Raw genomic sequence first — 17,387 nt, 5'->3', positions numbered from 1 at the left:
CAGCTTTCAGTTCTGACATGTATGAAAATGTTTTTTCCGCCCTCAGGCTTGCTTGACTGATAGGTAAAGCCTCAGGTGGAGGACTCTGAGCTCACAGGTGGGTGGCCAGACATTCCACCCCACTTAGAGGCCTCAGCTCCTTCCGGGAACCTCTCCAGGGGATATTGAAGTGGCCTGGTGACCTGGCGGCTAGCTTCCCCCAAAACAAGTGCTCCAAGAGCTGAGTGGACGCTGCCACGTCGTGTGTGGCCAGGCCACGCCAGCTTCAGCGGCACTCTGCCTAGAAGGCCTACTTGTATGTGTAAGACCACAAGAGGGTGTGACACCCCAAAGCACGAGTCACCAGAGGCCACCTGAGAGTCGGACTACCGTACCCTTCTAGCTCCTTTCTTTTTTGGCAGTGGGAGGGGTACTGGGGACTGGACCCAGGGGTGCTCTGTTACTTAGCTACATCCCCGGCCTTTTTTTCTTAATTTGAGGCAGGGTCTCACTAAATTGCTGAGGCTGGCCTCTAACTTACGATCTTCCTGCCTCAGCCTCCTGAGTCACTGGGATTACAGGCGGGGGCCACTCTTCTGGCTCTTGAGAGTTTCAAGGTGTCCCCCCCCCCTTTTTTTTTTTTTTTTAGTTGGACACAACACCTTTATTTTTTTATCTGTCTTGATTTGTGTGGTGCTGAGGGTTGAACCCAGCACCTCACACATGCCCGGCGAGCACTCTACTGCTGAGCCACAGCCTCAGCCCTCAAGGTGTCCCTTTTCCTGACCCTTTGGATGTGATTTTCTAGGAGTTTCCTTCCCCCTCTGCTCTCCTACTCTCCTGGTAGGACATGATTTCTCCCTCCAGGGTTTTGAAATGGAATGTGTAAATGTCTAAATTTTTATCTGTTTCTCGGGGCCCTTGGAGACACTTTGTTTTTCATTATTTATTTGTTGCTTACTTTATTTTTTGGTGCTGAGCCTCATCCCCAGCCTTTATTATTTTCATTTCGAGACAGGGACTCACTAAGTTGCTTAGGGCCTCACTAAATTGCTGAGGCTGGCTTTGAACTTACAACTCTCCTGCCTCAGCCTCCTGAGTTGTTGGGCTTGCAGGCTGGCCCCACCACCTCCAGCTACGACAAGTTTTTCTGTGGTGCTGAAGATCAAACCCAGGGCCTCGTGCACACTTAAGCATGTGCTTACAGGCCAGGCCAGGCCTCCCCACAGCCAGCCCTGAGGACTTTCAGTCAGCACCAAGGGGTCCAGTTCTGGGGAGTTTTCTTGAACGGTTTTGTTTAAAATCCCCACTCCAGCCTTCACAACTTCATGAGACCTCATCTCAAAATAAAATATAAAAAATAAAGAGCCGGGTGCGGTAGCCTGTAAACCCAGCGATGCTGGAGACTGAGTCAAGAGAATTGCAAATTGCAAGCCCAAAACAGCAACTTTAGCGAGGCCCTAAGCACCTTACCCAGACTCTGTCTCAAAATAAAAAATACAGCTGGGCGTGGTGGCACAAGTCTGTCATCCCAGCGATTCCAGAGGCTGAGTGAGGCAGGAGGATCCCGCTTTCAAAGTCAGCCTCAGCAATTTACCCTAAGAAACTTAGTGAGACCGTGTCTCAAAAGAGAACATAAAAAGGGCTGGGGATGTGGCTCTGTGGTTAAGCGCCCCTGGGTTCAATTCCTGCTACCACAGAAAATAAAAAAATAAAAATATGTGTACACTCTGCTATTGAGCCATGAACAAGGCCCTGGGTTCCATCCCCAGTACCACCAATAGATAGATAGATAGATAGATGATAGATAGATAGATAGATGATAGATAGATAGATAGATAGATGATAGATAGATAGATGATAGATAGATAGATGATAGATAGATAGATAGATAGATAGATAGATGATAGATAGATAGATAGATGATAGATAGATAGATGATAGATAGATAGATAGATAGATAGATAGATAGATAGATAGATGATAGATAGATAGATGATAGATAGATAGATAGATAGATAGATAGATAGATAGATAGATGATAGATAGATAGATAGATAGATAGATAGATAGATAGATAGATAGATAGATTTAAAAATCATGTTGTGTGGCTGCCGGATTCTAGGAGCTCAGCAGTGAGGGAACTGGGGGTCTCGACATGCCACTTGCCCTCAGCTAGGGCGGGGACCGTCCATTTCACTCCTGTGGCTGGAGTAGGGAAGAGGGATGGCTACTGTCTAGAAGGCCTGGTGCCCTGACCCTGACTCCCCTGCAGACCTGGCAGCGTCTGCGGGACCTGCGTTCCCACCTTGCCCGATGCTGTGGGTCCCAGGCTCCCACCCACGGGCGCTCCTGGCCTCTCCCCTCCCAGCTCAGGGTGCCCTGGAGAGGGGGTGAGGCAGCAGCCACCTCTGCTCCTCCACCTCCCCTCAAGTCCACGTTGTCATGGAAGCCCACCTCGCAGGTCACCAGGTCACATGCCCTGGTGAAGGGCAGGGCCGGGATTTGTCCCCAGGCTGTGGTTGCCCAGGTTGGTCTCCTGGAGCCACCTGACCTTCTAGCCAGGACCCGACCCGGGTCAGGCAGGAGTCCTGGTGTGGATTCCTGGAATCCCCGAGCGGGTGGCTGGGGGCAGGGCCAGGTGCTGGGCAAACAGACCAAAGGTGAGAGGGGCAGGCGGCGGTGCGCAGGCCACCGGAGGCACGCCATGAGGTGGGTGGGAGCCCTCAGGCCGCCAAGGTGGACGCCGAGCCCCAGCCCAGCCTGCAGGCTGCTGGTCCTCCTGGGCCTGCTGGGTGGGGGCTCAGCAGCCGTCCCCATGGGCCCCACGTGGCCTGAGCCTGTGTTCGGGCGCCTGACGTCCCCTGGCTTCCCGGGGGAGTATGGCAACCACCAGGAGTGGCGCTGGGCCCTGAGGGCGCCTCCTGGCTACCGCCTGCGCCTCTACTTCACCCACTTCCACCTGGAGCCCTCCTTCCGCTGCGAGTACGACTTCGTCAAGGTGCAGTTGGGCGCAGACTGGGGGTCTCTTGTGGGCAGGGGGCAAGTTCAAGACCCTCCAAAGGACTGGCCAGGGCTGGGGGGACACCTGGGGACAGGGTCTGGCCTTGGCCAGCAGGGAGGGCAGGCCTGTGACCCCCTCCCTGTGACCCCTGCCCCCACAGCTGAGCTCGGGGACCAAGGTGCTGGCCACGCTGTGCGGACAGGAGAGCACGGACACGGAGCAGGCGCCGGGCAACGACACCTTCTACTCCCTGGGCCCCAGCCTGGACGTCACCTTCCGCTCCGACTACTCCAACGAGAAGCCTTTCACGGGGTTCGAGGCCTTCTATGCTGCTGAGGGTGAGGCAGAGGAGGGTCCTGAGGTGGCCTGTCCACAGCTGTGGGCGACTGAGCCAGCCAACCCTGCCCCTGCCTGCAGACTCCTGTCTCCCCTGGGGCTAGGTCCTTGTCAACCCCAGGGGCAGTTGAGTCCCCTTCCAGCTGACGCCATCCGCAATGCAAATCTCAGTTATGCGGACTGAGCCTCACCTGCTCCTGACCAAGCACAGGTGGGAAAACCGAGGCCCACAGCAGGGGCCCCGGCTGCGCGTGGGCTTTACGTGGACACTAGGCTTCAGCTTCTGGCCCTGCAGGGACCAGCTGTATGACCTCTCTGTGTTCAGAAGGCCAGGGTTTGGTGGCGCCTCACTAATCCTGCCGCTGAGTGTTCCCTTGCTACTAGGCAGACACGGCTGAGCGCAGCCCTCACTGGTTTCAAAAAGGTGCTATTTATGTCTCCCAACTGGGACGGAAAGGCTGGGCGCAGCACCCAAGGCTCCTCTTAGGTCAGCCACTGAGCTCGCTGTCCCCCGAGTCCCAGGCCAGGCCCAGGCTCGTCCCACTTCCATCTGAGCCCCTGCCTGGCCCACCTCTCCCCCAGACATTGATGAGTGCCGAGAGCCCCCGGGAGAGGAGGCCACCTGTGACCACCACTGCCACAACCATCTGGGTGGCTTCTATTGCTCCTGCCGTGCAGGCTACGTCCTCCACCAGGACAAGCGCACCTGCTCAGGTGAGCCCACCTGCCCAAGGCCCCCAGCCCTCAGGACCATCGCTGACTACCGGCTCTGGGGAGCCTTGGCAGGGACCTCCTTCCCCCTCTCTGCCCACCCCCACCCACTCCCCCCAGAGCCTTGGCCCAGTCGTCCCTCTTCAGCTCATTAGCATGTGCCCTGTCCTCACTGTGCTCCTGGCCCCACTGGGCTGAGAGTCCCTGGCTCAGCCACCTACCCTTCCTGGGCAGCTGCTCCCAGTTCCCAGAGAGGGGAGATGGGGGTCTTAGGCCTTGCTCTTCTGGCCGAGTCTGCCATACCAGGGTCCCCTCCCTCCTCCGACTTCAGAGTGGGGGTCAGGGCATGCGCCAGAGCCACCTGTTCCTGGCCCCCTTTGGTCTCCATGGCCCAGCCCCTGGTTCTGCTGTACCCCTGCCAAGCGCTGGATGGTCAGTGCCTTTGGGAGCTGGCTCTGACCCTGCCTCCCCACTCGCTGTCCCCTCTCGATCTCTTTTCCAGAGCAGAGCCTCTGACCCTCCTTGGCTCCGCCTGCCCAGCCCAAGGGCTACAGCTCTGGTTGCTGCTGCCCACAGCGCCCAGCTCACGCCCCCAAGGCCTGAGAATAAACCTGGCTCTCCCTCCACCGTGCTGTGTGTCTCTGGGTGAAGGGTCCGGGGAGGTGGGTGGTGTGTGTCCTGGCCCTCTTCTCTCTGTCCCTGCCCTCCGCAGAGCCCGATGAAGCCCAGCCTGGTGGGAGCCCTTCCATGGGCCACAGACTCTTTTGCCAGAGGGCTTACTGCAGCCCCCTACTTTGGAGTTGGGCACTGAGGCCCAGAGAGGAGCAGGGGCTAGCCTAAGCTCACACAGGGACTGAGCACTCTGACTCCCCACTGCATCCTCAGAGACTGAGCTCCCAGCATCCTGGGGCTTGCTCCTGTTGGGGAGCCCCTCGGGGTCCCGTTCTGCTCCAAGGGAGCCTGACCTGAGGTGCACTGACCCCGGGAGGTGCTCACAGAGGGGTTGGGCTGGTGCCCCACACACGGGGCTATTCCCTCTGCTCCGTCGGGAGCAACCCCATGGGAGCAGGGACCCCGCTTCTCACAAGCCTCTGCCCCAGTGCAGCACCCCACCCTGGGACAGGGGCTGGGAGGCAGACCCCCGCCCCCTGTAGATGGAGCCTGGCCCACGCCGGTGCTGAGCAGGGTCCTCAGCTGTGGGAGGAAGGAGGGCAGCAGGTCAGACCTGGGGAGGGGCCGGGAGAGGCCCTTCCAGGAGGTTCTGAGGCTGGGCTGGGCTGGTCTTGCAGGTGTGGGTGGGAGCCACCTGGTGGGTGCACTTGGGAATTGCTGGGATGGGCGTGGGGAATTCTAAGGAGCAGGAAGTCCCCTTCTGCCTCCTTTCCCCTTTTTGGATTCCTAGGGACGGAGGGGAGGCTCCCTGAGTCCGTGTTTGGGTGCCTCTTGTTCTGGCAGAACCCCCCCCCCATGCCCCTCACCTCCAGCTTTGAGACCCTGGCTGAGGACGCCCACCCTCTAGGGCTGGGAGTGGGGCCCTTGCAGGCTTCTGTCCCTGGTGCAGCAGACGCAGGCGGCCTATAGGCGGGGGCCCTCTCAGCTTTCCAGGTGGGGTGTTTCCTTTCCTCCAGCGCCTAGGGCTAGCTGTGTGCAGGCCTGGCCAGACTCAGGGACACAGATGTCCTGGTCACATCCCTGTCCTCATGCCCTGCTCTTCAGAAGCAGAGGGCGGGCAGGGGGCGCAGCCGCCCCACCGCTCTCCTCCTCTTCCCAGCCCTGTGCTCGGGCCAGGTCTTGCGCGGCCGGTCTGGGGAGCTGAGCAGCCCCGAGTACCCGGGGTCCTACCCCAAGCTCTCCAGCTGCTCCTACGGCATCCGCCTGGAGGAGGGCTTCAGCGTCACCCTGGACTTCGTGGAGTCCTTCGACGTGGAGGCCCACCCCGAGGCCCAGTGCCCCTACGACTCCCTCACGGTACGGCCTGAGCCCGGCCCTTGGGTCCCCCTCAGCGCCGCTGCCCTCAGCACAGCCCGCGGCCCAGCTCCTGTGCACCTCCGTCCAGGCCAGCCGGCTGGCGGGGGACGGGCCACCTGCCCCACCAGCTCCCCTGAGCGAGAGCTTGCCCCTCACCCCGGCGGGAGCCCGGCGGCAGGTCCTGGGACTTCAGAGCTCCTCCTTTTTCAGATTCAGACGGACCAGGAGGAATATGGCCCTTTTTGTGGGAAGACATTGCCCCCCAGAATTGAGACAAAGAGCAACAACGTGACCATCCTCTTTGTCACTGACAAGTCAGGGGCCCACACAGGCTGGAAGATCCACTACACGAGCACAGGTGAGCGGGGTCCCCACAGGCAGGAGGCTCAGAGCCTCTCCTCTCTCTCCCGTGTGTCAGGGACCATGGGGAGCTCTTCCCAGGCCAGGCCCAGCCAGGGAGACCAGTGGGGTGGCCTGAGAAGCAAGGGCCTTCCACCGGTGCCTTCCTCCCCGCCCTCCCATCCCCCAACACGTCCTTCCACCCACCCAGTGGCCCCCTCACCCACATTCCCTTCCAGAGACATGAAACATGGAACTCAGTCCAGTGGGGACAGTAACATAACCAGCCTCCCGTGGCAGGCACAGCCTCAGAGCCAAGGTCTGGGCATGGTGAGAGTCCGGAGGAGGGACCTGGCCCAGGCGGGGGCTGGATGCTAGGGAAGGTGCCCTGGAACAGGAAACCCCCAAGACAGCAATGGAGGACCCAGTGGGTGGTAGGGTATCTGGGCCCAGGAAAGGGGACATGCCAGCATCAGCCCAAAGGTGCCACCATTCAGGGTGTGGAGCTGTAGGGGGTGAGGTGTGGGCTGCAGAGGGTTTGGGCTACAACTACAGCGCAGGGGGTCAGTAGGACCCAAGACTCTGTCTGCAGGGGCTGCCCTGGCCTTGATTCTGCCCTCTGGGCCCTTCCAGCACCGTTTTTTGTTTTTTTGTTTTTTTTGAACTGGGGATTGAACCCAGGGGCACATTACCACTGAGCTACATCCCCAGCCTTTTTTTTTTTAATTTTTTTTTTTTTTTTTGAGACAGAGTCTCAACAAGTTGCTTAGGGCCTTGCTAAGTTGCTGAGGCTGGCTTCAACCTCCCAAGCCACTGGGATTACAGGGATACGCCATGTGCCCAGTGCTAGCAGCTCTTCCTCATGACAGACCCTCAAAGTTAGAAGCCCTGGGCCCCCAAGGGGCCGCCAAGGCTATCCCTGGAGATTGGTTCCCTGGGGGAAGGCTCTGGGCCTGTGTGATGAGAGCCACCTCAGGACCCTGGCTGGTGGGGTGAACCCAGCTGCTCTAGCAGCTTAGCAGGTCGCTGAAAGGAAGAGCCTCGGGGAGAAGCGGGGCCACAGGCTGTGGCCTGATACCTGGGGGTGAGAGCAAGCAGGGGCTTGGGGCTGGTGGAGGGCAGTCTCCCCAGGGCTGGGAAGGCTGAGGCTCACCAGGTCCTCTGGATCTTTTTTTTTTTAAAAAGAAGTTGTGAATGTTTTTTGTTTGTTTTAATATTCTTTAGTTGTCAATGGGCCTTTATTTCGTTTATTTATATGTGATGCTGAGAATTGAACCCAGTGCCTCACACATGCCAGGCAAGCGCTCTACCACGGAGCCCCAGCCCCAGCCCCGTCTGGATATTTTTGAGACTCCCCAAGTCCCCCGGAGCTTTGGTCTCTGGCCCATCTCCGAGCCCTGGTGTTCTTCCTGTGTCACCCTGGCATCTTATGGGGTGTCATGAGGCTTGACTGCAGCTTGCTCTTTCCAACCACTCGTCCAAGTGTTGTCCTAGTACTTCTCCCCTGTCCCCAGGAGCTATGACTTAAACCCATTTGATTTCCAGTCGCATGTGTCATGCTCCTGGCTGTGGGAGAAAGGAGGGCAGCAGGACAGACCTGGGGAAGGGGCCGGGAGAGGCCCTTCCAGGTGGTTCTGAGGCCGGCCTGGGCTGGTCTTGCAGGTGTGGCGGCTACACTGTCTCTCTGCACACCTGGCCTTCTTACCTATCCACGGCTGAGTGCCAAGCAAAGGCAAATAACTTTGTGTGTGTGTGTCTGTGTCTTTGTGTGTCTCTGTGTGTGGTACCAGGGATTGAACCAGGGGTACTTCATCACCGAGCTACATCCCCAGCCCATTTAGTTTTATAAAAATTTTGAGCAGGGTCTTGGTAAGTTGCTGAGGGTCTTGCTAAGCTGCCAAGGCTGCCTCAAGTTTGTGGTCCTCCTGCCTCACCTCCAGGTGGCTGAGATTATGGGTGTGTGCCACCTCGCCTGGCAAAGCAACAGATCTTAATTTGTGCAAGCCACTGAGTTTAATCTTGCTTTTGAGAGTTTCTTTGCATCAGAAAGGTTTGCTTTATAAGTCAAGAACTTCAGATTGCTAAATTCAGACTTGGCTGCTACTGACCACATCAAAATCACTAAGCCTGCTTTCCTCTGCACAGCGCAGCCGTGTCCTGATCCGATGGCACCACCTAATGGTCACATTTCACCTGTGCAAACCAAGTACATCCTCAAAGACAGCATCTCTGTCTTCTGTGAGACTGGCTATGAGCTTCTGCAAGTGAGTTACTACAAAACCATACTCACAGGGTCACAATCATGGTGAGATGTGCACACATGTGTGAGCAGATGCGTGAAAAGAAAGCGGAAACAGTGTAAAAGAGGCAGGGCAGCTCTGCGGTCAGTGCTTCAACAATAAAAAGCAGATCCGCTCGTAGACCACAGGGACAGCCATGGAGAGTTTCGTCCTTGGGAATCCTGCCTTCTTAAAAATTATTTATTTTTACATTTATTGGGGGGGATTGGGGATGGAACCCGGGCATCACACATGACAGGCAAACGCTTACCACAAGCTACTTGGAGAGCTGGTGATTAAAAGGGGAACTTTTGTTCGCTCGCTGCAGCAGCTAGCTCTTCATAAAGTGGCTGAAACGACAGAAAGAGGCACTCACCAGACTGTTCCATGAGCTCTGCGGCAACACCGCGTATTAAATCAAGGTCCTCCCTCTGGTCAACGGATGACCTTCCCATGGAACAACTTCTGGGCCCACAAAAAATTAGACAGTGCTGGGAAAGAGTATATTCTGCAAAGTTATAAATAGTGATCACTGTTAAGGGAGAGGGAGTATAATTTAAAAAAATGCTTAGCATGTTGCTTTAGGGGCACAGGTAAGAGATTAACACGTCCTCTTTATGTTCTTCAAAATTGTCACTGAATCCCAGTGGTAAAAAGTAATAACACTGAAATGATAGCTGGCGATGCAACCCACAGTCCTGTGGAGGGTCAGAACCAAAAAAAAGAAAAAAAAAATTCCACCTTCCTGGCTCTTTCCTACAATTCCTTGACTACAAACTTGTTCAGTTTCTCACTTGATTAAAACAAAAAAAGACACCTTGAGGTCCTCTGAAGCATAAAGCTTCTGCCAATGCCACCCTCTTTGTTTGTGTGTGTGGGTGGGGTATCCTGGGGGTTGAACCAGAGATGCTTTACCACTGAGCCACATCCCCAGCCCTTTTTGTTTTTTTGAGACAGTGTCTCACTAAGTTTCTGAGGCTGACCTCCAATTTGTGATCCTCCTGCCTCAGCCTCCCTAGTAGCTGGGATGACAGTCATGCACCACCACAGCCGGCCATCCTCTTTCACTTTACTGTTTGGTTTTATTTCAGAAAGTCAAAATAGTTTTCCCTCTAAATCCCACTGATGGGAAAGCTGATTACATGCAAAGCTCGTGACAATATTTCAGTAGCCTTCCTCTGGCTGATCCACTGGCCTCAGGTCAGAAAGACACACAGATACAGGGGCTCTGTGTCTGATCATGCCAGCCTCTCCCAAGCTTTGGACCACACACCTCGGGCCCTTTATATAAAGGAAAGGTGAACTTTGAGTTCTAATGTGTTTTTGGATTACTGTGGAAAGGAAAAAAAAAACATAAATCACTGCAGCAGAAATACCGATGCATGTTTAGAGTTGAGATACCTAACAGGTGACCTAGCCTAGCAGAGCTTCGTGTAGCACGTGCATATGCTCCAGGCATCTGGGTGTGCACCAAGTCCAGGCCCCCCATGTGCCACCACACATGAGCTCTGTTCATGTGGCTGCCACCTCCCTTTCGTGAAGCACTGGAATAGGAACTGCTGTGGGGCCCAGCTCTCAGTGACTAGAGGATGTAAACAAGGAAATTACTGTCTGAATTTCTCTTTAGGGTGCTTTGCCCCTGAAATCATTCACTGCAGTCTGTCAGAGAGATGGATCTTGGGACCGACCCGTGCCAGAGTGCAGCTGTACGGCCGTGTGGTGACAACTCCCTCACCTGCTGCTACCCTTACTGCTTCTGTCACTTCTCTGCCCCTCCCCCCAAACAATGGTTACATATATCAGGGCTTTGATTCAAAACTTGCTTCTCCTCCTCAGTTGGCACTTAGAGGCTCCAATAGCACGAGGTTACTAGGGAAAAGTCAAAGTGTGCTCTTTGCATACATTATACACACACACAGTGACATTGAGAACCCATCACACCACCCAGTGAGAGTATAATCACCATTATTGTTTTGGTGTATATCTCTCCAATTACACATATCTCACATGTATGAACATGTACTTGCTGCCACATGTTGAGATGGGAGTCATTCTGTCCATATGTATGTACATAAACACACATGCACACGCACAAACTGGGATAATGGTGCACCATTTTGTAGACTAAGAATCACATAAATTTAAAGAATCGTAAAAATAGCATTTCAATTGTAAAAATACAAATGTGTAAATTGAAAAAAATAAGGAATTTACAATATACAACAAAAGCATCTTTTGCCTCTCTCCAAACTACCACTGAGTTTGGGGGATATACTGGGGGATGGAGCTCAGTTATAGAGCACTTGCCTGGCTTGCACAAAGCTGAGTTCATCCCCTGCAATGCCCTCCCCCAAAAAACAATTGGGTGGAGGGTCTCTATTCATTCTTTTTTTTCTATTTATTTATTTTAATGTGGTGCTGAGGATTGAACCCACTGTCTTACACAGGCTAGGCGATCACTCTACCTCTGAGCCCCAGCCCAGCCCTATTCCTTCATTCTTTATCTCCTATTATGAACATGCATTTCATTATGATGGCCTTGAACCAAATGATGGCACTCTGCTTCCTCCTGGCTGAGACACCTTCCCTCATCTGCCTGATTTAAGAGGCCTACTCCTGGATCTGTGTACAGCCCCAATCACTTCGGTGCTTTTACTTTATCCAATTTCTGTTGCCAGAGTTTTGCTATTGTCAGGTGTAGATTTAAGTCTGCACACCTTTTTTGTGCATTTTTTGCAAAGGTTTTCATAGAACAAATTCTATGGAACAAAAAACTTAAGTTTTTTCTTTTTATAAATTTACATCTCCACCAATGAGAAAACAGTAAAGAGCTGGTCTGGGTTTGAACCCTGATCCTGCCACTTTTTGCTGTGCCCAGGTGGGAAAACACCAGTCCCATCTTCTCATCTACAGCATGGCAGATTGGCCCTGTCAAGAGCTGTAGTGACATTGAGGAGGAAAGTGGAGAACTTGGCACAGAGCCAGGCCCACAGCTACGAGGTTGCCAAAGTGCAGCTTTAGTATCCCCAATAGAACTACACCAACAACTCGTGTCTACTGTGGAGAGAACTAGGACTTCAGACAAAAATCGCTCCATCTCGTTTGTATCACAAATTGGCTAGTGATGTCCTAAGCACTGTGAATTCTGGTCCACACTCAAGGGATGAAATGACGACCCTCAACACAACTGTTTTGCTCAGACTCCAGGGAGTCTAAAGTTCTGGTTGGAAGAACCCAGGCCTGCTGCTCTCCTCCTCCCAGAGTGCCGCTACACAGCAGCCTTGTGTCTTCTTTCTGCACCAGGGATCGAGCCCAGGGGAGGGCTACCACTGAGCCACACCCCAAACCCTTTTTATTTTTTGAGACATGGCGTTGCTAAGTTACTTAGGGCCTTGTCAGTTTGCAGTTTGTAATCCTCCTTAATAACCCGAGTGCACTGCACCTGGCCAGTCTTTGTTTCATGAGAACTAAGGAACTCCAAGGATTTCCTTTAGGGAAGGCACCGCCCTGCTCCTCTCCTGGCCCAGCCATCTAATTAGAATCTGGACATGAGTGATGCTTTGAGATCACACTAATGTGATTCTTGCTATTTCCTAGAGATGAAATTCATAATACCAGTCACATAGGGGGAAATGCATGTGGTCCAGCCCACCTTCTAGATAAGCTGCTAGTGGTCTTCAGAACTTTTCACTAATTTTATGGTTCTGGAGATGGAACTCAGGCAAGTGCCCTGCCACGGAGTCTACCCCCAGCCCTCCCTTCCCAAATTTCTTCACTAGTGGTGGACTGTGGCCCTCCAGAGGAGCTGCCCAATAGCCGAGTGGAATACCTCACTGGTCCTGAAGTGACCACCTATAGAGCTGAGATTCAGTACCACTGCACAGAGACCTTCTATAAAATGAAGAGGAATAATGGTAAGAAAGGTTTGCAAAGTTGGGGGTGGTGATATTTAGAACTTAAGCTTTCGTGTTCTGGAAATAAACTTTAACCAACATTTTTGGCTAAGGAAGACAAAAGATTAAAAGGCACTTCTCCCACCGCTAAGTGAAATATTACAGCTAAAGTGACTTTAATGTCAATTTGCAAGAAATCTGAAAACAGATCTTATCTAGTAAATGACTACTACAAACACACAATATATTCCAAATGGTTTAATTTAACAAGTCAAAACGTTATCATTAAGCACTTGAGATCTTGATACATATTCAAGTTACACATCTAAAAGGTTTCCACTTTGCAAGCAAACATGGTAATGCAGAGACCTCCTATTTATGAAATCATGTAAAATGGTTAGTCAGACACCTCTACCTCCCACGGATGCTCAAGAATCAACATTTTTCAAGGGGGTATTCAAGCAAATGACAACCAACTTATACATGCAGTTAAACATTTTTGCTTTTCCAATGATTTGCAGGTAAATATGTGTGTGAGGCTGATGGATTCTGGACGAGCTCCAAAGGAGAAAAATCACTCCCAGTCTGTGAGCCTGGTAATGGACACATTTATACAAGATTCGTAATTGACGGAAAGGAGAACTGGGTGGGAGACAATAAGAAGTGCTTTAGCTGTGGTAGGCAGAAATGGAACTTTAGCACTTGGCTCTTAGACCAAGTTATTATTTCCAAATAATCTGTTCTCATTATCCCCTTTCCACACAGAGAGGTTGTGCAGTGCTGACTGCATCAGTCATTTGATTATTTTTGACCTTATAACCAGGCAAGCATAAAAAATTAAATGATTTTTAAAATTATCTTGAACCATTTATACATTTATAAACACGAGTTCTTCTGTTGTTACTTTTCTTCTCTGTAAAAATGCTATTAAAACCCAAAGCTAATAACTTCATTATTTCCCTAAGCAATTGTTTTCAATGACATCTAGGTTTTTAAACATTAATGCAATTTGCTTTTTAATAGTGCTTAATTTTTTTTAACCAGAATTGGCTCTAACAATAATAATTGAGAATGATTTTCTAAAAAAAATCTGAAAGGTAATAATATATTCATTACCCCTCTGTTATTTGGCTTAAATTGTTTTTTTTAAACCTATACTTGGCTGACACAACGTTTGTGAGTTTAATACAAGTATACTGCCATAACGGGAAACATATGCTACATTAATGAACATAATTAATCTGCAATAAGGACACAGTAAGATTCAGTGTTTGGAAGAATCAACCAGACCACAAACAATAATTTCTGACTTGAAGGGTCCTGGATGGTACTGGGATGGAAACTGGGGCACTCTCCCATTGAGACACAACCCAGCCCTTTTTATTTTCTGAGACAGGGGTGAAGCTGCTCAGGCTAGTCTTGGATCTTCCTGTCTCAATTTCCTGAGTTGCTGAGATTCTAGGCATGTGTACTGCACACAGCTCCCCAAATCTTATAGACCAATTTTTTTTTTAGTAAAAAAAAAAAAAAAAAAAAAAATATTTCCAAAATTTAAATTTCACTCACATTTCCTGAGGACCTAAAATACCAAAAGTATTTACAACTTTGAATTGTGCTATTTTAGAATAGTCTTACGAACCTATGTAAGGAAACACTCCTACTTGTAGGACCTAATTTTTGGCTGACATTAAACACACACACCACCAAAGTGGTAAAAACTTAAAAAAAAAAAAAAAAAAAGCCCCACTGGATTTTTACAAAGTCTCTCTCACTGCTTCTTCCCCAGTGTGTGGACTATCAGCCCGGACTACAAGAGGTCGCATATATGGAGGGCAAAGGGCACAGCCTGGTGATTTCCCGTGGCAAGTCCTGTTACTAGGTCAAACTACAGCAGCAGGTGCACTTTTATATGACAACTGGATTCTAACAGCTGCTCACGCCATATATGGGCAAAAAGAAGAGGTATCTTCCCTGGACATTCGAATGGGCATCCTGAATAGACTATCGCATAACTACACAAAAGCCTGGGCTGAGGCTGTTTTTATACATGAAGGTTACACTCACGAGGCTGGTTTCGACAATGACATAGCACTGATTAAATTGAAGAACAAAGTTGTAATCAATAGCAACATCATGCCTATTTGTCTGCCAGGAAAAGAAGCTGAATTTTTGATGAGGACAAATGACATTGGAACAGCATCTGGTTGGGGATTAACCCAAAGGGGTTTTCTTGCTAGAAATCTAATGTTTGTCGACATACCAATTGTTGACCATCAAAAATGTACTGCTGCCTATGAAAAGCAGTATCCAGGGGAGAGGGTAACTGATAACATGCTTTGTGCTGGCTTAGAAACTGGAGGCAAGGATAGCTGCAGAGGTGACAGTGGAGGGGCCCTAGTATTTCTAGACAACAAGACAGAGACTTGGTTTGTAGGGGGATTAGTGTCTTGGGGTTCTATTAATTGTGGGGAAGCAGGTCAGTATGGGGTGTACACGAAAGTCATTAACTATATTCCCTGGATTGAGAACATAATTAATAATTTTTAATTTGCATGTGTTCAATCAGTAAATGAGTCATTTTTAGAACCCTGTAAAAGATCTTAGCAGTAATGTGACATAGCAGCTACCACCCCCCCACCACCACACACAAAATAACCCAAACTCCAGGTGACACTGTTACAGGTACTAATCCATTTAATAGTATAATGCCACCCTTACTTGTTGATTGAAGGGGACATAAACCATCACAGTAATACAATGACATTCACCTTCACCACCCCAATATAACTCACTGCTTAAGAAGCATTTACTTACAAAGCCCACCTTTTCATACTAGTTGTTTGCATTTCTGCAAATTGCTTGTCTATTTTCCACTTGTTTTTACTGATCTCAAAGAGTGCTTTATATATTATAGCACTATGGGTTTTAGGGGAGCAACTTTGAAAAATCAATTTTTTCCCCAAGTAGATAAGATGTTCCTAGCAATTGGAAATAACCTAAGTAATGTTCAACTTCAGAATACTGTCTAAATCAAATCTGGTATTTCCACAAAATGAAATGTACTAGAAACAAGTGGTCATATTATAGATAAATCTGAAGTTTTTTTTTTTCCCTTTTCCTTAACTGAACACAAAATTCTTGGGCACAGGTAAGCTTAACAATAGACAAATTCTACCATAGCTGAGTAGACAATTCTATTATTCAATTCAGAGATACTCTCCTGTGTGTAATAATAAAAATTCTAATTATCAGATGCAACTGAATTACTGTGTAACTTCCTACTGTTCCTAGTATGGAAATACAGGTGCTGATTTAATCTTAAAATTTAATTTGATTTTAGTTGGCTATCCCTAAAACTTTTTATTTATTTATTTATTTTGCACTGCTGGGGACTGAACCCAGAGCTTCATGCATGTGAGGCAAATGCTCTGCCGGGAGTAACATCCCCAGCCTTCTTCCCTAAAAAATTTAACAATAAATATTTAATTAAGTTTTTCAATTTAGTTAGTTAACATTATATGAAAATTCACTCTGACTTTAGGTCTAATTTCTCTTGTGCATATAAAGTGTAATTTCTTGATAATCACTTTTTAAAGGTAACTTTCCAGCATCATTGTCACATAGGAAAAAGAAATCATGTTTTTCCAGTAAGACTCCAGACACTAAACTGTGGTGACAATAAAATTTTTATTCAACTGTGGTTCAAAAAAATTTTTAGAATGAATGCATTTAGATGACCAAATAAGACTTTTTAAAACAAATCTTTGCCAAATAGTTTAAGTACTTCTAAACTTTAATTTTTTTTTTAAGGGTAGAATAACTACCCACTATGTAGTATCATAAACATGTTAAATAAAAGGCTACTCAACATTGAAAGCCTTCTATGACCAGCAACTAGCTTTAACAAGTGTAAATAAGGTATTAAAACCATGCCATCGATAAGTTAACTTACCCCTGGGCTCCTTGAAGGCTTGTCAGTTTAGTCTTTGGAGGTCCCCGAATACCATTTTAAGTGTTACCATGTTACTGCTGCTGAGTAATAGTGCAAGTGCTAAAATGCAAAATTCAGATGGTACAGGGTTTGGAAATCATGCAGATTCAGATGCAGAAAAAAATTAAAACAACTCAAGATCCTTTTACAGAGGAAACTGCATAACAAAACAATGTGGCAATCACAGTCTAAAGGATGATTTCATTTATAAATGTTTAAAACACTCAACTTGCAAAATGACAAACCTATTTATGGTAATCTAAGCAGGTAAGGGCATCAGGTAAACTACCAACACAAAAACTGTCACATTCTTCCAGTTAGAAAACGAGATCTTTACATCTCACAGGATTAGCATTTACATAAAAGTACAATAAAGAATCAATATATATTATTGCTTTTACATTCTTAACAATGCATTGTGAGAGTCTAATCTGAGTTCTGTAAGCGAGTTTATTCAACATTATTATACTTCCCTCCCTTGGAGGGCAAAGCCCACTTCACTTAACACTTCCACAGACAGACAACCCACCCTACTGGTTCTTAAAGCTATCAGGCTTCTTAATGGATTTCAGGCACAAGGTAATTTGTGGTTTCTTCTACTTTATCCCTATTGCAATTAATTCCACTTTTCAAATCCCAAACAGAAAGGTACTGATAGTCCCTTCTTTTCAATTGATAGGCTTTGCTACAAAGCATTTGAAAATAATGTTTTGCCCACTCTCCCAAACAAGAATATTTTTAGAAGGCATTATTTCCCAATGGAGATTTATACAGGCCATGTAAATAGAACATCACCCAAATGCACACAGGCACTAAGAAAAAGCTGGAGGGTACTGCTTACCATTTTAGGTGCGGTCACCCAGACTTATTAAAAACTAGATTAAAAA

At 49.0% G+C, this 17,387-nt stretch overlaps 1 protein-coding gene across 2 annotated transcripts; it reads left to right on the top strand.

Annotated features, from left to right (window-relative positions):
* The first annotated feature begins 2,663 nt into the window (after positions 1–2,663).
* Positions 2,664–15,065, top strand: Masp2 (MBL associated serine protease 2). Of its 2 annotated transcripts, XM_026397866.2 has the most exons (10): positions 2,664–2,980; positions 3,144–3,321; positions 3,902–4,033; positions 5,802–5,998; positions 6,209–6,356; positions 8,483–8,601; positions 10,244–10,322; positions 12,396–12,530; positions 13,031–13,105; positions 14,296–15,065. In XM_026397866.2, the coding sequence occupies exons 1-10, from the start codon at positions 2,687–2,689 to the stop codon at positions 15,054–15,056; spliced, it is 2,118 nt and encodes a 705-aa protein (XP_026253651.2). In that variant the 5' UTR covers positions 2,664–2,686; the 3' UTR covers positions 15,057–15,065. The 2 variants fall into 2 exon arrangements, with proteins under 2 accessions (XP_026253651.2, XP_026253649.2); XM_026397864.2 differs by lacking the exons at positions 5,802–5,998; positions 6,209–6,356; positions 8,483–8,601; ... (2 more) ...; positions 13,031–13,105; positions 14,296–15,065 and adding an exon at positions 4,533–4,628.
* Positions 15,066–17,387: the final 2,322 nt, after the last annotated feature.

The sequence above is a fragment of the Urocitellus parryii genome, chromosome 11 (genome assembly GCF_045843805.1).
Source record: "Urocitellus parryii isolate mUroPar1 chromosome 11, mUroPar1.hap1, whole genome shotgun sequence".
NCBI lineage: Eukaryota > Metazoa > Chordata > Mammalia > Rodentia > Sciuridae > Urocitellus > Urocitellus parryii.
Note: the sequence above shows the minus strand (reverse complement) of the source record. Positions and strands in the feature narration are given on the sequence as shown.